This window comes from Myotis brandtii, unplaced genomic scaffold, assembly GCF_000412655.1.
Source record: "Myotis brandtii unplaced genomic scaffold, ASM41265v1 scaffold475, whole genome shotgun sequence".
NCBI lineage: Eukaryota > Metazoa > Chordata > Mammalia > Chiroptera > Vespertilionidae > Myotis > Myotis brandtii.
This window is the reverse complement of record NW_005368148.1, coordinates 527,399-549,034: the sequence shown is the minus strand read 5'-3', so window position 1 is coordinate 549,034 and position 21,636 is coordinate 527,399. Positions and strand designations below refer to the sequence as shown.

The 21,636-nt window shown below is 33.2% G+C and overlaps 1 protein-coding gene across 1 annotated transcript in view; it reads right to left on the bottom strand.

Annotated features, from left to right (window-relative positions):
- Positions 1-21,636, bottom strand: part of PCDH15 (protocadherin-related 15) — a 567,795-nt gene that overhangs the window by 51,718 nt on the left and 494,441 nt on the right. The window contains exon 27 of the mRNA XM_014547486.1: positions 51-266. Coding sequence (XP_014402972.1) covers positions 51-266 — 216 coding nt within the window. The remainder of the gene's footprint in view (positions 1-50; positions 267-21,636) is intronic.

The following is a 21,636-nucleotide window of genomic DNA, read 5'->3' as shown; positions in this document are numbered from 1 at the left end:
GAAAACATTGACCCCAGACTAGTAAGGCATCTGAAGATTTATCTACTTACAAGTACATCTGCTTTGCCACTTAGTCCCTTCCCATAGTCGTCAGTTGCGATGACTTGAAACATGAAGTAGGACCTCCTCATGTTATGGAAGAGCATGGCCGTTTTGATAAGCCCTGTATATGTTTCCACCACGAATCCTTCTTTTCCTTCTTTGATTGGTGGAATTATGAGTCTGTATGCTATGGCACTGTAATTGCCAGTATCTTTATCAGTAGCCTAGGAGGGAAAAAAACCACAAGTTATAAATAATCAGGTGAAAAAATGACCCTTATTAAAGGGCTTATTTCTGCTTGTAAGATTGATGTTTCTTGTGTAATAATAATGCAAAAAAGCCCTCCTAAAAGTCTACTTTTCTGGATGCTGTTAGATAGATTTACAAACTTTGTGTCCACAGGGCTCAAGGATTGTCATTAGACTAATACCTACTGAACTGTGAATAAAAGGACATAGATATTAACAGAGCCCAGTTGATGAATCAGGTTTTTTGATTGGTATGCCAGATGGGTTCAGCTCTGGGCTGAGATCCAAATTGGTTTAAGGATGGGACTCATTGTTTACCTAACCATTGTCTTGCGTATAGACATAGCATGGGTTTGTGTCTTTTATTTAACCTACTTTTTAAAAGGGGAAAAAAATAAAGGCACTAAAATACATCCAATGACAATAAGACAAATCAAAGTTCAGAGCTGTTAACCAGTAAGCTCAGAGTTGCTTAAAGAGATTCTAATTAGTTAATGTCATAGCATAATTACAGAGGGTTAGAATACTAATCCAACTTATTTTTTACATTATCCCATACCCTGATTATCCAGATTTGTTCCTGGATTGTAGGTACTTACAATCTACAAGTTAAGGTTTCTTAGCATTGAGAATTGTAATAAGGTAAATAGTTGCTTAGAATACAACTTATTTTTTACATTATCCCATACCCTGATTAACCATATTTGTTCCTGGATTGTAGGTACTTACAATCTACAAGTTAAGGTTTCTTAGCATTGAGAATTGTAATAAGGTAAAGTTGCTTAGAATATGGTTCGTGTGTGTGTGTGTGTGTGTGTGTGTTTAATAAAGTATGAGCATTACATATTGGGCTGGACTATGGATTCTACTTCAGGGACATTTTTCAGAATGCCAATTTGAGAATTATTTCATAGTAAAATATTTGGAAGCAGAATGATTAACAGAGTCTTAGTGAATTTATAAAAACCTACATATATGCTAGTCATGATACTAGATATGTAAGTTTTATGTTTTTATTATTATTTTATCTGCTTATTCTTATTTTAACCAATGATATGACTATTAAATATCATGATCAAGCATTTATGATTTGCCTTCATAATGCTAAGAATCCTACAGAAATATTTAATAAACTCTCTGAGGAATGTATTATTCCATTTAAATATATTAGTTGTCCAGTAAAACTTTCTGGAAATTCTTTAAATATGCTCTAATACAGTAGCCACTAGGTACATTTGACTATTGAACACTTGAAGTGCGGCTATTGTGACTAAAGAACTGACATTTTATTTGGTTTAATTTTTCAAAACCTGCATAGTAAGTGGTAAAGTTAGTATATAAATAATGACAATACTATAAATTATATAAATGTATATTAAGGTATAGTATGAACTTGACTCTCTGGCTTCAAAATTGATATATGTGCTTAACCATTAAAATATTTCAGGATAACTCTATCCAGCTGGTAGATAAGGTAACTTAACCCACATATTTCACTTCAGGATAAGATATTTCTTTAATTTTCTAAGAAGTTAAAATTCTCAACTTTAGAATAGAATAAGCTCTAACTACCAGCTCATCTCTTTAGATGATTGGTATGGATTGCATAATGGTAGAGCTTAATTTTGGCATTAGAGAAATGGTAATTATATTTCAACAATATTACTTAAAGGGAAAAAAAAGAACAAAGAAAAGCATAGTTATCAAAGTTTTTTTCTTTTTAAGCTTTGAACCCCAGAGATTTTATTCATTTAACAAAGCACAGCATAGAAAAAAAAAGCACATTCCCCACAAAAGTTAAAATCAGAGTTTGAATCAACTAATCAAAGACATTTCTTTTACATACTGTGAGAAAATTTTAGACTAATGCCAACTCAATAAAGCATTTGGTTGAATAATATTCTTTAACATATTAACACTGACATTTCCCGAGGAATAAACTTTTTACTGCTAATGCAAACTTTACTGAGGTATAACAGACATGCTATAATGTACAAATCTTAAGTATACAGCTAAATAAAATTTTGCAAAATATACACTTCCATGAGATATTATATTATCAGCATCCCTTCATGACCTTCTAGTTATACCCAACTCTCCAGGGAAACCACTATCTTGATTTCTAATACCATTGATTAGTTATGCCTAATTTTAAACTTTATATTAATAGGATCATAATAAAGTTTCTGTCTGACTTCCTTTACTCAATTTTGTATTGTGATATTCTAAACCTTTATATTTAAAAATAGACCCTGTAACACAACAATCACATTTAGAAAAGAAAACGTGGTCACAATATTATCATTGTGATTGTGGGTACATTAAGCTTCTTTGCACAGTTTTTACTGATTAACTTCCAATTTTAATAAAAAAGTAATTTTAACTGACAGTATTGTTAATTTATTTAATTATGATTACCACAAGTCACCATATTTTGTCTTATGGATCAAAGTGCTTTTTTAAAGCATACTTTTCCTGAAACAAATAATTATTTAATGCAAAGTTTGGTTATGGAATTAATAATTATAACTTAGAAATACCTATTTTATTTTATTATTTTTCACAGTACATTTGAAGCAATTTGTCAAAAACGAGATACATTTTTAAAAATTATACTTACTAGACCATTTTTAAAAATATATAAAACTACTGTCAGTATGTTGTTAGTAATGATTCCACTTTAAATTTCCATTTGTTTGAATCAGCTTGATCCTCTTTGCAATCTCAAGATCTCATTTTAGAAAAATTTTCAGGATTATTATCATTATTTCAAATCTCCCTGTTCTCTACCAAGTATCCCAATAGTGAAATACAAGTAAGTTAAACAGCAAATAATAAAAATTTCAATAGGTACTATATTTATGAGCAAGTTAAAGGATTTTCAAGCTTAATGTTGAGTCTACTCAATTTTCAACCAAAAATGAATTTAATACTAAAACCTAGATATAATATGTGACTGATTAATGTTGGTTATATAGGTTACAATCATACAGTTAATAAGCAAATGCTATTTTTATGAAATAAATTGCAAGATATGATATATTTAAATACAAAATGAATCACAAAAATATTGATCATAAAATTAAGAGCACAATTTTAAATCTGGTTGAAGATGTGAAAAAAGTGAGAGTTTCAGCACAGTGTATTATATCTCTTTGTTTCCTACTTTTAATAAAATTAAATTTAAATTTTTGTTTGTTTATTTGCATTCTGTTATATAGAGAGGTAGACTCAATAGACAGATGTGATTTTCAAAAAAATAGATCGCTTAGAGTTTCTTGGCCATGGCAGGATAGCTCTGCTGTTTAGAGCATTGTATTGTCCAGATAACCCAAGGTTGTGGGTACACTAAGGTTGCACATTCAATCTCTGGTCAGGGCATATACAAGAAGCAACCAATGAATGCATAAATAATTGGAATAACTAATCAATGTTTCGCTCTCTCTTTCTCAAATAAAAAAAACAAAAAATAAATACATATAAATGTTTATTTCTTATAAAATATCTCAAACATAAGAGTGTATAAAAGAGAATAATATAATAAACACTTGTTTACCTAACCCAGGCATATCAAGTCTATACATTATACCATATTTACTTTAGATCTTCTTTTAAAATGGCTTTATGAAAGTATAATTTACATATTATAGATTGAAGCTCTTTAAGATCACTTCTGTATTTTATTCCTCTCCTTCCCAATAGTAACCACTTTCATGATTTCAGTACATATTGTTGCCTTGGACTTTTTCATCATTATTCTGAATACATATGCATTCATTGTACAAGTGTGTGTACTGTTGAATGTAATAGAATGGGTACACACATTTATACATATTGATCTGTATAAATTGTTTTAACTACTATATAACATTCCATCTCCAGTTGATTGACATGTAGGTTGCTGACAATTTTTATGTGAAAGGAAGCCTCACAATAAGTATCCTCACATCCTGTGTAGACATCTCTCTAATAGCTGCACAGCCATTTACAAGGTAGAGGACAGGAAAAAAATATACTCGACCACACTAGACTTGCTCTTGCTTGGTGTGCCACCTCTGTTTCTGTTAACGTGCTGTGTTCTTGGCTAATGAAATGAGGGCCTTCACACATGGGAGGGGTCTCTCCCAGACCATTCTTAATGACATGGAAAATGTTCATAATTTATTGTCAAGTGGCAACATAAATTTCTACACAGTCTGTATTGTGCAATCATCATTTTTAATGAAAAGATTATACCAAAAAGACCAAGGAACCAGCCTGAAGGGGCTATTCTAACATCAAAATAAACAATAGCCGGAAGAAATCATGATCTATTTAATAAAATGGAACGGGTGTGCTAATACAGATTGAATGAATGAATGAGTGAATGAATGAAGAAAAGGCTCTTGCTTACAGCATAATACTAATAAGTGTAGAAGGAATGATGGATTCAGAAAAAAATATCATTTGATAACCACCATAATAATAACCAATTCAGAAAAAAATTGATTTAGGCAAGAGTTACTAGTGAGTGAAAGACTGATGAAGATCAAATATTTACATAGCTTCAAAGTATTTCCCCACAAAATAACTATTATTATAAAAGCAAAAGAGTCACTATACAGTGAGAAGCCTGGCAGACTCTATTTTAATTCAGTGATCAAAATTAATATTACCAGTAATGGGCCAAGTCATCATCATGTGTCACCTGATCAGATGCCATGAGGACAACACATCATTATCACTTCTGTGATGTTTCTGCCAAAGCTGCATAACTGAAATCTAACCGTGAAAAAACATCAAACTCAACATCCAACATGAAGGGCATGTTATAAAATAACTGGCCTTCACCTGAATCTCTCCCATCTCTTCTTCATTTAATGCTTCATCAGCTCTATTTATCTCTGTACTTTCAACCTTTAACTTAACAGACCATAAGACATCTATCTCTTTCTTATTAAAACAAAACTAAACTCTTATTTTACTCTATACCCACTTCTGTCACAATATCTACAATTTCCATATCTATTTTTCACAGTTTAGTTCCTCAGAATATTTTCTACAATCACTGCTTCCAATTTCTTATTTCACAATCATCCCTTAACTGCAGCTGGAATTCTGCCACTATCATGCCATTGAACCTATTAAAGTCAGTGGCTGATCTAAGTCAGGGATCTTTAAACCACAATATCCATTTGCATTATTTGTATAATGTTATTGCTGATATAACATCTATTGAACCCTTACAATTTTCCAGGTGCTATGTAAATTCTTTATATACATTATCTAATGATATCCTTTTATTGAGTAAATTTCATTATTATTTTATAGGTGAGGAAATAGAGTCACAGATAGATTAGTAACTTGCTTATCATCACACAGATAGTTGATAGCATAGTTGGGTAGGTCTCTCTCTAACACCACTGCATTCAATATGTCAGAGTAATTACCAGGACTAAAATCCCAGTAAACACAACAGTAAATTGTAGATTCAATGTCTTAAGAATTCTTCCCAGATATATAAAGGAGATAAAAATCTATATATATAAAAGCCTAAATGACAGTCTAACCATCTGACCATTCTATCTATATATAAAAGGCTAAGAGACCAGCCAAATGGCTGACTGGCCGGTAGGTATGATGCACACTGACCACCAGGGAGTAGATGCTCAATGCAGGAGCTGCCAAGCAACAGCAACTTTGCATAGTGCTCTCTTGCACTCTGGGACCCCTAGGGGGATGTCAGACTGTCAGTTTCGGCCCGATCTGTGTAGGCTAGGCTGAGGGACCCCACCAGTGCATGAATCCATGCACTGGGCCTCTAGTGATATAATAAATATTCAGATCACAAACTAAGTGAAGGCAAAAAAATCTTTGCACTGATCTAGAGGTTTTTTTTCTGAGGTAGGTGAACATAAAATTTAATTTTTTGAGGTACCGAGTGCCTCAGAGAATAGAAGGCAAGGGCCCACTTTGGAAGTGAGTCCAACAAGACTTCCCTGCCCAGAACGCTAAATTCTTATTATGAGGGTGAATGAGAAATGCATCTCTCTCTTCTAGCTGCCACTGCCAAAGCCACCCCAAAACTGCAAAGAAAATTGCCTCACTTAACACTAGATAATTAATGCTGTGGGGAAAACAGCTTCCTTGAGAATCCATAACCAAACACAAGTCCTCATTGTAGTGTTTATCCTTTATGCACACAACACCAATTTACTCAACTCAAGGAGAAACCATAATATTCTGAATTTGTTGACCCAGTGGTCCTAAGTTCTGCCCAAATGAATAGAAAAACCACAATTGTGAGTGTGAGAAAAGTGACCTTTGACTGATAACAGCCAAACCTTCTCACAGAAACAAGTACTTTTTTTCAAAAATGCTACCTCCAATCTATGACAAATAATTTTAACAAATAAGTCCCCCAAAAGATAACGAGTCAGAATAAAGTAATTCCCCAAATGAACAAGAAAAAAATATGAAAACAGTCTGCTGAGATAATAGAAGCAAAGTCATATCCACAAAGGAGTGGACACAGAGTATAAATATGTTCAACATGTTTTCATAAGTAACAGTGATCTCAAAAACTATGAATAAAGAATGAGAATAGTTGAACATAAATAAAATATATCTCCTAGAAATGAAAGATATAATTACTAAAGTTTAAAACTCAGGTATGAAGTTGTTAGCAGATTAGGCATAGCTGATGAGATAATTAGTGAACGAAATGATAGGGCAAAAGAAATGACAAAGATAACAAGTTCAAAGGCAATTTTAGACAGAATTTGAAGTGATAAATTTTAGCACGTGTCTAATTAGAGTTTCAAAAAGAGAGAAGAGAGAATGGAACAGAATTTTCCAAAACTGATAAAAGGGAGCCACACAATCAACTATAAACAGAGTAAATAACAAGTATCCCACACCTAGAACCCATATATCATGTAGAGCAGTGGTTCTCAACCTGTGGCTCGTGACCCCTTTGGGGGTCAAACGACCCTTTCACAGGGGTCGCCTAATACCATCAGAAAACACATATATAATTACTTATTGTTTTTGTGATTAATCACTATGCTTTACTTATGTTCAATTTGTAACAATGAAATTGGGGGTCACCACAACATGAGGAACTGTATTAAAGGGTCACGGCATTAGGAAGGTTGAGAACCACTGATGTAGAGACTGCAGAACATTCCCCTATGCCCAGCCCCAAAGTGGAGTCTTAGAAGTAGTAGACTGACAGTTGACTTCTTAACAGCAACATTAAATGACAGAACTAGATTTTCAAAGTGCAAAGAGAAAAATAACTGCTCATTTAGAATGAAAATATCTTTCAAAACCAAAAGTGAAATGAACACTTTTTCCGATAATCACTGAAAGAGTTATCATATAGGGTGCCCCCCCAAAATGTATACACACACTTAGAATAATTATAAAGACAGTGTTTATTAAAATTAATTTTCAAAATTGAGCTATCAGCTGTTAAAGTGTGTATACATTTATTTGACACCCTATATATGGAAAGTTCTAAATTGTGTACTTTAAGTGAAAGGAATATGATTCCAGATGGAAGAGCTAAGATTAAGAAAAAAATGAAGAAGAATAGAAAACATTAAATGTACAACTAACTCTCTACAAGCATGAATTTTACAATACAATAATTATATCATTATGTGTGGTTAAAAATAAAGTAAAATACCAACCACAGTAATATATAAATTGAAATGAGAATGACTGGAGTTTAATGTTCTAAGACTCTATATAATGTTCAGGATGGAAGAGACTGATATTTTTAGGTACATGTTAGGTTAAACTTTCTAAGATAACCTGTACCTAATAAAACCGAATGTGTAACTCTCACATATATTAGGGACACATAGGGTTGAAAAATCCATTACCCTACCCCCTAAAAAAAACAAAAACAAAACACACACACACAAAAACAACAACAACAACAAAAAAAACAATTTTAAAAGAAGAGAAAAATAAATGTAGTAAGAAAAGGACAAAGAAAAACCAAAAGAAATGATAGGGGTTGAAATCCATTATATCTGTAATTACAACAAATGTAATTCAATCTTTCAAACAAGGTTAATCAAACTGGATAGAATAAAACCTAATCTATATATATAAAAGTCTAAGTGACTGAATGGTTGCTATGACATGCACTGACCACCAGGGGACAGATGCTCAACGCACAGGATCGGGCTTCCTCCTGTCTGGATCGGGCCTGAGGGGGTTGGGCTGAAACCTGCTATCTGACATCTCCCAAGGGGTCTCGGATTGTGAGAGGGCGCAGGCCAGGCCGAGGGACACCATCGGTGTATGAATCCGTGCACCGGGCATCTAGTTTATTGTATAATATATCATTACTAAAATAACGTAATTGAAAATGGAAGTCAAATTCATTTATGTTTTCATTTAGAACTCATTATTCCAAGGTAGAATTTTGTCTTACTGTGTTTTTATTTTAATGGGGTGAAGTAGGGAAAGTACTAATATTTAAAAATGTTTACAATATTAGAAGTTAGACCTGTTATATTCTGTGTGTCTAAGAAGAACCAATCTGATAGGAAACTATTTGCCTAAAATATCATTAGTTAATTTATGCATGAATAAAGCAAAACAAGCATATGGTATTTAAAAACATAAATTATTATGCATATAATCTGCATTGATTCCTTAAAAACTGAAGAAAATTCATTTCATTCTATGAAATGGGCAAACTAATAAAAATTAGAAATATATTCCATCACTTTTGAGATAGTAATAAGGGGACATCTAACAAGCTTAGTTAAATGAATGACTAAAAATTAAAACGGACCCATAATGAAAACGTGAATCAAATTTGGGATAAAGAACCAATGTCTTTTTACTTATTCCATTACTTTCTTTATAACAAAAAAATTATAATGGGATCCTGATACTCATTATTATCTGGAAGAGCTGACCCTGAAATATTTGATACATTGACTTTTGTGAGGTTCCCTTGGTGAGAAAAATCAGGAAAGTATGTCTACAGTTGTATTAAAAGAAGGAAAGTTAGAAATGAATATAATTATACTTGCTGTAATTATATTTTCAAATGAAAGCTAAGACACAGGAAACCACTTACACATTTCTAAGACTTCATCGGAAAATTTTAATGCACACAGGTGCCCAACATTAAGAGAAAATCACCAAATAATTGACTCTATCATACAGGGGAGTAGGTGAGCCCATTAAATTTCTAACAGCCTAAATAACTGTTCCCCTCTGTTGCATAAATAAATGCTATGGATGCAGAAATATTAGTGGAATAATTAGTGATGTCCTAAGAATTTCCAAAGCCCATTAAAGTCCAATAATGGCAACTTTAACTTTAGCTTCTCAATTAGGTACCATTTTAACATTTAACAGCACCGAGGGCTCACTTTGAAATACATATAGTGAACGTATTTTTTAAAATATATTTTTCTTGATTTCAGAGAAGAAAGGGAGAGGGAGAGAGAGACAGGAAGATCAATGATGAGAGAATCATTGATTGGCTGCCTCCTGCCCACTCCACACTGGGGATCCAGCCCACAACCCAGGCATGTGCCCTGACAGGGTATCGAACCCTGATCTCCTGGTTTATGCGTCCATGCTCACCCACTGAGCCATGCCGGCTGGGCTAGTGAAAGTATTTTAGAATGTTGGGGTGAAAATATTCAAATCTCACATTTTGACTGACTAATGAATGTCAGTATGTGAAGCTGTACTTGCAAGAAGCAACAAGAACAGAGTTTTTGCTTCCTAAATTAACTGGTCCTTATGTCTTTAGTAACTACAAAGAAACCTTCATTTTAAAACCCTAAAAGACAATATGTCCAACACATTATAACATAAAAATAAGGAAAATTTCAGGTAGATTGATCTATTTATAAGACAATTCAAGACAGCAGAAACAATGAGAGAAAGGAAACAGTTTAAATAAGAAAGCTTAGTGTTTGATATTTTCATAAGAATATTAAAAAATATTGTAAAGTAGTAATAATTCTGCATTTCAATATGTTCTTTAGTATTTGTATAGTTAAAATCTCATTTAATTTAGAAATATTCTAATGAGTAAAATATAACTTGGTGTAGAAACAATTTAGTAATGGTAAGTAGAGACATGCGACATAGTTTGAATTATAGACTTTTACAGGAGGTTTATTATTATTTAATTATAGCTAGAATTTTCCAGCATTAAGAATTAATTAAAATTAAGTTTATTCTTAATATAGAGTGGTGTCAAATATCATGAGGTAATATGTATTTGAAAATTAAAGAAACTGATCTGAAGAATAGAAAAATCTTTTATTATTTTTAAAGCTATATACTGAAATATTGTTACAGAAGGCATGAGAATTCAAAATAAGAAAAACGTGCATTTCAGAAGAAATCTTTTGTTTATTTTCTTTCCCTTGCAAAGTATTTTGGAAAATAAATATTATTACCTCAAAAATATGTGCTTCCCCCCTTATTATTGCTAATATAATGACTAATCATATATTTCCTTATTGATATTTTAAAATGGACTCAGAAATTATTTGTTCTAAGTTTTCCTTCATGTGGAAAATATGTAAACTGTGCTCTATTCAACAGACATAGTAACAAAGGAAAACTCATGTACAATTTGAGCCCTCTATATGAAGAGTAAATTAATTTTCAATGTTGATTTTGAATAAAACTGTTAGGGATTTTTACTACAAGCTTAATTATTAAAATGTTTAAGAAATTTATATGTTGCCATAATTTTATAGTTATAAATCCTAAATCCTTCAGCATTTAAAGCAAATTAAGTTACATATTCATTATTTTTACCTCTCTTGTTCTTACTTAGTTACATTACATTCAATCAAGCCAAACAAAATTTCACTTTTTTCTTCTCAGCTCCCACCCTTGCCCATCTTCTGTATTCTTTCTGTCTGCTAAGGGTGTCATCACCTATGGATTGAACTGAGCTAAATTTCTCAGTATCCGCTTCAACTGTTTTATCTCCATCCTCGTTCCCTACTTGCAGTCCATCAGCAAGCCTTCTGTATTCCCAGTTTTAATATTCCAACTTCTTGTCTGACATTTATTTCTGTGCCCCCAAAACACATGAGCTAGTGTCATTTTCTCTGAACAATCTATGTTCTTTAGTAATTCCCATCAATTGCACACTTGGATTCTTCTACCTTAAAATGTTCCTTGACTGCTGGTCAAATGATGTTCATCTAAATTGTACTGTGGCATGTGTGCACACGCACACACACAGACACACAACACTGGGCACACACACACACACACACACTCTCTCTCTCTCTCTCTCTCTCTCTCTCTGAATATTTATAATATTGACTAAAGAAATCAATCCTTAGTTTTAATGACTACTTTTCTGAAGGCTCTCCTGGCACTCCTAATGAATGCTGTTTCCATGGCATGTTTTCAGTATCATATTTTACAGATATAGATAAATAGATAGGTAGATAGATAGAGATATATAGATATACATATATATGTATTTTTAAACATATATATACAGATATATATATATGTATATAGATATAGATGTATACAGATATATATTTTGCTATACCATTTACCTTGGCATATTATAATATTTATGTGTCTCCATACAATTTTTTTTATTTTTCATGTTTTTTTACTATAGTATCATGCCTAGTAAATGGTCAAATAATGTATGGCTTAAATGCCAGTAGAAGAAATATTAGAGACCAATATTTATAAGTGACAGATGTGAGATCAATTCTATGACTTATTAGCTATATGAGCTTGGGCAAATAATTCTCTAGGGCTTCGTTCCTCATCTATAAAATGAGAAAAACAGGACATGCTGAATAGGGTGGCTGGGAATATTCACTGATGTGTAAAATGCAGTGCTTGGCACAAAATAATCAATTATTGTTGTGACTATGTTGCTGCCATCTTCTCTTTGAGTACTTTGTAGCTGTCTAATCGCTTCCATTTCTTATCACATGTGGCCCATTTAAAGACACTTATCACTTGCTACTTTTTGTACTTCACTGTAAATTCACTGGGAGCAGGACTATTTCTAATCCATCTTTGTGTTTCATCATCCTCAGTGGCCACTGCTTGCACATGAAATGTAGCTAACAAATCTTTATTGAAAACATCAACCTGTCACTGAGAAAGTATATTTATTAATGTGTTTTTAATGAATGCTATATATATTTTTTTTACTGATAGCAAAGCAAAAGTATCTAATAGGGAATTTTTGTTCTTATCTATAATAATAAAAGCATAATATGCAAATTGACCGAAAGACCCAACAGCAGAATGACTGTCTGGACGACCTTCCAAAGGACCACGCTATGACACACACTGGCGCCAGGCCAGCCAAGGCGGGTGCAATGCGATTGGTTGGGGGGCCCCACCATCGCCCCACGATTACCTCAAAGAGGGAGGCCCAGGCCACCATCTGTGTGGTGATTGATCCTGGAGCCCCGGCCAGGTGGGCAGGGCCTCCCTCTGCTGGGCGATTGATTGCAGAGCCCTGTAATCAATTGCCCCAAAGAGGGCGGCCAAGGCTACCAGGCCAGCGGTGCTTTGGCGGGTGTGCGGGGCCGGCCAGCAATCGCTCAGCAGAGGGAGGCCCAGGCCAGACAAATGATCGCACCCCATGCCTGTCGCCCGCAGCGGGAGGCGACTGGTGGTGGGGGGAGGGGGGGAGCGCCACACAGATGGCAAGCAGTGGCAGCGGCGGGGGTGGGACCAGCTGCCGGCAGCCAGGAGAAGGAAAGCCCCAATAGGTCCTGATTGCTGGCCAGGCCTAGGGACCCTACCGGAAGGGTTCCAGATTGCGAGAGGGCGCAGGCCGGGCTGAGGGACCGCCCCCCTGCCATGCATGAATTTCTTGCACCAGGCCTCTAGTATTACTAAATAAAATGCTTATCAGAGGTTTAAATATCATTCTTGAAATGTTTTATCAAGAAAGTGCTGAAATATCTAAGAATACAAATCAAATAGCTATTATGTATACAACATATGACAAAGACTGCACAGCTTACATGTATTTTAGAATCCCAAAACTTAAAATAGAGAAGACAATTGTATTTTAATATATTGAACTGAACAGGTTATTTAACCTGGGATAAACTGATTTAATATTTTTAAGAATACAACATTTATAAAGCAAAATTAAGCTTGTATTCATTTTAAATTTTAATTATTCTTGTCTCATCTTTTATATTTATTGTTCCTTGGTTTCCAGAGTGACTAATAAAATCTATTTTAAAAAATTAAATTTAGGATGGCCTGTTGGCCCAGTAGGTCAGACCATCATCCCATGCAACAAAAAGATTTCAGGTTTAATCCCAGGTCAGGGGATATGGGAGGCAACGGATCGATGTTAATCTCTCTCTCTCTCTTTCCCTCCCTCCCTCTCCCTTTCCCTTTCCCTTTCCCTCAAATCAATAAGAACATATCCTGGAGTGAGGATTAAAAAAAAAACATTAAATTTCAGTGGAATATATAACGTGTTTTTTAAAAATCCCCTTGAACATAAACATTTTAAAGCTTACTTTTGTTCCCCATTATTGGATTATTTAACACAGTGCGTCCTTCATTTGTTGATAAATTTGTACCACCTTGCTTCATAAACAGATTTAATATCTTTTAACATTACATCTACTTTTACAATTTTGAAGTAGATGTAATGTTAAAAGATAATGGCATTTTTTTTGTTATTGCGAAAAGGTCTAGAATATGAATAATGTATAAGAAGCCTGCTTATCCTTCAGTTTCTAAGTTTAATAGGAAGTCAAGGGAAATGGATAGCAATGCACTTGAAAATTAAAGCTGAATGTTTAATTTTCTATGCAGTCTCTCTAACAAAGCTTTATTGCATATCTAGTAGGAGCTTAAAAAGTACAAACAAAAAGCTTCACTGCAGAACAATCAAACAAACAAAAACTAAACTTTTATCATAGCTTTGTAAAAGTATATTAAGTCGAAGGAAAATAAAATTCAATTTACAAACCTTTTACTTTGGAAAATAAATTGAGAACTTTCAAAACTGTATTGAAAATTAAGTGCTACAATAGAACTTATGATCACAACAGAAAAGCCTTTCATTGTTAATGTGACACTAATTGTAAGGAAGGCTGTGTTTACCGATTGGAATGGTGCTATTTGCACATGGGACAATAAAATCTGTCTCCTTGAATACACATAAATTGAAAAAGTTGTTCTTCACAATGTCCTTCATTTAAATTGGTGGTGTTTTAGTACTCTCTCTTTCTGTGTGTGTGTGTGTGTGTGTGTGTGTACATATATACATTTATATTTTTCTATTTTGTAACAATATATTTTATGTCTAAACACATCATTTAACAAGTTTGCTGAGAAGAAATAGCTTTAACGCTAAACTAAAAATCTTATGAAATAATATTTTGTTGGATAAAAATTCTAAAAATATTAAAGCAGAGTGGCCATTATTACAATTCCATCTTGAGATAATATGAAAAATATTCATATTCCAATTTTTTTTATTGTTGAGAGTCAAAGATGAATCATAAAAATGTATTAATCTATATTTGAAAAATATTAAAATATTTTTTCTTTTAAAATTTCTTAATAGTTTCCAATTATTCTTGCTCTGTGGTATTGTAAAGATGAAAAGTGGTAACAATTTAAATGGCCAATACTCTTTTGTTTCTAGTTTTATTGAGAAATAGTTGACATCTATCACTGTACAAGTTTGAAGCTTCCTGTAGATGGTTTGATTTACAAATATTGTGAAATGATTACCAAAATAGGTTCAGCCAATAGTCTTGTATAATGATTTCATTACATCCTGCTTATTAGAGAAATATCAGAAAATACAAATTAACAAACTATAATTATATCAATTTATAGTCATTATTAATATATTTACATTATATATTGTATATAATATATCCTTTTACATTTATAATGTACATACAAAGTGTATATACATACACACACACATACATACACACACACACACAAAACACATTTTTTTGTATTCAGGATTATACAATCTTTATGGCTCCATACTACTTTCAGCTATGGAGTAGGCATTGAGCTTTTTGTTTATTTCAAACAGAAGAGTATATTTCTATTTCAAACAACACACAATAGTAAGAATAGAACTTTAAAACTGTAATAATCAAACCACCCCACAGAATGCAAAAATTATCCAAAGCTTGATAACATTTATATTTAATAAAATTGCAAATGTTTGCTTGTTTTGGAAAAAAAAAAAGTGTTGGCCAACCTTCTTTAACCTAATTGCCTTTCTTTGGCCAACCTGCTCTGATCTACAGTTATTTAGCCAATGAAGAACTGGCATTGACAGTGATCATGATGATTAAATGCAGATTGGATGTCAGCACCTAAAAAAGTAGATAGAAGATAATGAATAGAAGATTACGTTCAAGACAAATCTGGAAAAAGAAAAGAGGTAATCTGAGTGTGTATTCTGTGTCCTGCATTGTGTCAAACACTTTATGAATAGAGTATCATTTACTTTTCTTAACTCTGCCAGGTAGAAAGAACAAAAGCCATTCTGTAGATGTCATTTCTGTAACGCAGATGATTTGGTAAATGACCTCATATCACACAGAGAGCAAACCTCAATTCTGAATTCCAGGCCCACGTCAGACTTTCCAATAAACTGTACCAAGAAGTGTGTGGTAGGCTAAAGATTATTCCTAGGTTGGTTGGTTCACAGTGAGATGATGCCTGCATTGAACTGATAGATTTCATTAAAAACTGCAATTTAATATTTCTCATTTTTTTCTCAGTTTTTGCAGATACTATCAGAGTCCAGTAGGAATTAAATTAAGTCACGTAGCGTCATCGCTACATCTCTCATTTGGACAAAGCAGAAAACAAACAGTGGCGGGAAACAGAATTGTTTATATCCCATCCTAGTGGTGCTGCTCCATTCAATGACACGTTGAAAGAGAATTCAATGTTTTAATTGGATTTCATGCTAATCAAATCCTTATAAATGTAGGTGAGATTACACATCTTCATTGTGTTCTTTTCCTTTTCTCATTAGTTATCCCTAATTTTCATTATGATTATTAACATAACATAACATTAATATTCTCAGGAGGTGCCAGAAAAGATTATGTGTCATGCTGTGATACATTAAAGCCAAGGAAGGAACTGCTTCATTTTTCACTGTTTTTACAGATAATTTCTTTTATAATCTTGATACATTTTTCTACGGTTCAGAACTTTCTATTAATAATTTTTCTTTGAAAAATAGCATTTTTCTTACCATATTTATCTGTAATAGGAGAATTACGGAATCTTGTCTACATTCTTAAATTGCTGGCCTTTTTATAGATAGCTTTAGTAGAATTTGTTCTGAAAAAACCTATTTATGAAATTTTACTGGCTTGTTGATTTTTTTTTTATTTAAGAGAACCTCAAGATATTTTCCCTCAGACATAAATTAATTACTAAAAGATAGCCTTATTTAATTTTATGGTTTGCTATGGTACAGCATGATAAGGACCGCAAGCCCCAATATATCATTTTTTTAAAAAAGTATTTTAAAAAATCCTCTTTGGATAAGTTGATGCTGGTACTACCTGAAAGATGAGATTTCTCCTAGCTGTGCTTTTAGGGTTTCTTTCTCAGAACCTCACACCTGTATATATAGAGACTATATTTTTCTTAAATTTCTTACAGCTTCCTGAAAGAGAAATACCAAGCCATTAATAATTATTTACAAAGAGACTATGGACAAAAATACTCATAACAGTGTTAAGATAATACCACTCACTTAAAACGTATAAACATGTTTCATACGTATCATTTGGATCATTGCTGCTCTAAGAGAACTATATCATTTTAAAATATGCAAGTTGAAATAGTTACATTGATTATCTCTCAATGGAACAATATTCAGTGGAAATAGTACACTCAAAAGTATTTCAAGGAGAATTTGCCTAGTCATTACATAATGGAGGAAACTTCTTTTTATGGGGTGAATACTTTATTATTATTATTTTTCTTTTTCTTATATCAACATTCTTATTAAAAGTTTCTTTTTTTTCCTAGTCATTACATAATGGAGGAAACTTCTTTTTATGGGGGTGTATACTTTATTATTATTATTTTTATTTTTTCTTATATCAATATTTTTATTAAAAGTTTCTTTTTTTCTTAAATATATTTTTATTGATTTTAGAGAGGAAGGGAGAGGGAGAGAGAGCTAGAAACATCAATGATGAGAGAGAATCATTGATTGGCTGCCTCCTGCACACCCACTACTGGGGATCGAGCCCACAACCCAGGTATGTGCCCTTGGCCGGAATCGAACCTGAGACCCTTCAGTCTGCAGGCTGATGCTCTATCCACCAAGCCAAACTGGCTAGGGCAAAAAGTTTCCTAACTTTTCTTATAAACTAACTCTTATTTTTCCATTAAGAATAAAAATTAATATTCTATGTTGATACAAAAGGTGAGTTCTAAAAAGATAGGCCCACAATTTGGTTTCAAAGGCAATGACAAAATACCTGAACATCCAATAAAATTGTCTTTTTAATACTTTACATGTACTACACATGCTGAATTAAGAACATTTTGAGTCTGAGATTACTATTATATGTAAAAAGAATTATTCCGATAAAATAACTAACAATGACTGAAAATTTATTAAATGATTTCAGGGAGCCAGGCACTGTGCTCAGTGCTTCATAGGAGTTGTTTCTCATTTCTGTTCATAAGAACGTCATGAGACAGTATTGTCATCACTTCTAGGCCTGATGCTTACAGAATTTAAGAAACTTGTCTAAAGTTACCCAGCCCATTCGCGGTTAAAAGTTAAAATCTAGGTTTGTCTTCATCATGATGCTTTTGGAAAGGAGACAGATATAGATTTCAATATTACACCATTGTTTTTAGGGCCTTTCTGCTTTGTATTCATTGACCTTATTTATCATGATCTTGGATTTAGCATATTCCTAACATATGATTAAGCTTTAATCAATATCGACTTAAATGAAAAGCTCCTTACTTCCCTTAGTAATTTCCATCATGACAGAAGGAGCAGGAGCCGCCTTTCATTGCCTGCCTACAGATGTGCTCTTCTTATTTGTTTGCACATTTGGTCTCAGCCTCATCTCACAGTCAGATTGTTGCTCTAACCCAAAGAGTCAACCCACAAAGAGCCTCTTCCTCAAAGGGGACTCCTTGCCCAGGGCAGATGTCGCTCAGTCCTGCAGTGGGTGTGCTCTGTGTTTGAAAGGCACATTGCTCTGTGATGCCTCTTCTCTGCGGAGGGCCCAATTCCTTCTTCCACTTGGCTCTTCTAAGACTTCAATCTGTTCCCTTTCACTTACTGCTCCTTGTGATTGCTCTACAGCATGAAACAGCAGAAAGCCCGGTGCTCATGTGCCCCAATAGCATTTTCCAATCTGTTTCTGACCTGTGAACATGATTACAGTCTTTTTAGCTCAAAACCTCATCATTCTGGCTTACAACTCTGGATTTTGAAAGTCAGAACCAGATAAATGCATGTGGTTGTTCATCCTAAGGTGTATTCCTTCTACCAACCCCATCTTACTGTCATCTCTCAGTCACTGCCACCAATAGTAGAGTGCCCCATTTCCCCAAAACATGCTTTCTTGCTAGAAATCATAAGAGAACAATGTGACACAGTTTCACTAAGCATTAGAAAGAGATAATTCCTTAATATTGACTAAAGAGAAGATTAAAAGAAAAATATGAACTCCTCTATTTTTGTCAGAATTATTTTATTATATCTTCCAAGAATAGTTTAAAATCACCAAAATTTGAATAAAATTCCCTTTGTTTATATGTATTTAGAGTTTTAGAAACATTTTTAAGACTTTTTTTTATTTTTTAAATTATATCTCTGGAAGTAACTAGATCAAGGAATAGAGCAGTTTTAGTCTTCTCTCCCAAATAAGAACTATTCTGATTGATTAGATTAGGTTTCCTATTTTGGAACATTACATAAATGGACTTAGGAAATTTATATTTTTTTCCTGAATTCATTTGCTCACATTATAATTCTTTTCTTTTTTAAAAAAAATATATTTTATTGATTTTTTACAGAGAGGAAGGGAGAGGGATAGAGAGTTAGAAACATGGATGAGAGAGAAACATTGATCAGCTGCCTCTTGCACACCTCCCACTGGGGATGTGCCCGCAACAAATGTACATGCCCGTGACCTGAATCAAACATGGGACCTTTCAGTCCACAGGCCAACGCTCTATCCACTGAGCCAAACCAGTTAGGGCTCACATCATATTTCTGAGTTCCATCTATGTCATTGCATGTAGCAATAACATTACTTTTCATTGTTCTGTAGAATTCCACTGTACAAATATACATCAGTACAGTATTCTACGTACTGGTGATGGACATTTAGGTTGTTTTTAGCTTTTTATATTACAAATAGTGTACATGTCTACAAATAGTGGATGTTTTGTACATGTTTTTGTGAGCATGTGAGTGCATTCTGTTGGGTAAATACTTAAGAGTAAAAGTTCTGAGTAAGTGGATATGCCTATGTTCACACTTAATAGATGATCTCAAACTGTTCTCCAAAATGTACTAATTTACACCCCATCAGCAATATCTGAGACCTCTAATTGGTTTGAAATTTTTCTTATCTGTCTTTTAAAATTTTAGCCCTTCTGATGGTTTATTATGATTTAGAATTCCTTAGTTTTAATAAAATTGAATGGCCAATTTTTATATCCTCTTTATGAAGTGCCTCTTCCAGTCTTATTGTTATCTTTATTTGGACTTTTTTTTTCATTCATCAATTTATTAGAGTTCATTGTATACTGGGAAGATCTTTGATATTAGGTTATGGCATATGTTAGGGTCTATTGGCTTCAGGTGGTAATAAAATATTTCACATTACTATGAACCTCATTGAGCTGGTCTTTTTATAGATTGCTGGGACAATAAAGGGCCATGACTACCTAGGGAAAAAAATTCTGGGAACAAATAAAATGAAAAATATACAAAAGAGATACAGGTTTACAAAAACTAGTATAGCTACCACATCAAGTTTTAGGATCTACTGGATGTAGAGAGATCTATAGTTTAGAATTTTATTATTTCTATTCATTAGCACGTGTTTGTTATTTTTTTGTGAATCCAGAAATTTCTGTATCTATTTTTGAAAAGAAAAAGTCTCTTTGCAATTTTCAGATGTACAGAGACTTATGAACTAAACAATATAAATTATATTTTTGTTATGTACATAATCTTGTTCCAGGCTTACTGGTTTTCATTAATTAGAACTAGTAGGGGGAGTAACCCATTCTTATGATTTATTTGGAATTAAATTTTCTTCATAATATACAGGGTATTTTAAAGCAACCTAGCACTTTATTCTTTGTATTGGCAATATTAATAGGCAGTTCAATATTAAAATATACTTAGAGAAATAGGAATAAAACCTGTTGGAAAAGCTCATTTAAATCATTTTTGTTTAAGATTGGTGTTATATGTCTCCTGTGTTGGGCCAATTCAAAGCAAAGCTAAATGGACGTTTAAGAAATTACAGGACATTTTCAGACAAATGTAATTCTTATTTGCCTGAATTATCTTTGGGATTGTGTCTTGCAACACAGTCCTTAATTTCAGAAAAGTTTTGAGATTTTTAAACTGAATGTTACTATTCCAGGCAGATCTCTACCAGATGATGGAAGATACAGTCCTTGAAACATAGGAGAGTACACACCACCAACACTGCTCTACAACATATAAAATCTCCTACAAAGTAATGCAGGTTTGACTGAAAAGGAGATATTCCACGTTCATACTCTGGAATGTTAGACATTTAGTCATCAGAAAGACACGCAAGCATTAAATACATTTCTAATCCCACTAGAGCAGTGGTTGGCAAACTGTGGCTCACGAGCCACATGCGGCTCTTTGGCCCCTTGAGTGTGGCTCTTCCACAAAATACTGACTTCTGCGCATGGGCCATGAAGTTTCAATCGCACTGTACATGCGTGCACACACGTGGTATTTTGTGGAAGAGCCACACTAGAGTATGACCAGACTTTGAAATATATGAGCCACCAATGAATTTAGGAAAGGCCAAATTATTAGGCCATTCACCAAAATAACCTATTTTTCTTAATTTATCATGTTCAATGGCTTAAAACCCATTAAAAAGTTCTCATAATTTATATTTTTAAGAAAATTTCTACTTATGCGAGCCACTTCTCATTTGTTTTTAAGGACCTAAACTTTCCTCATTTTCCAGACATATTTAGACTGGAAAAGAGTAGGCCTATGTCTATTTTAAGCAATAAAATTTAAGGCATTCTTAATTAAATTACATCCAAACCAATAAATATAAATTGAATT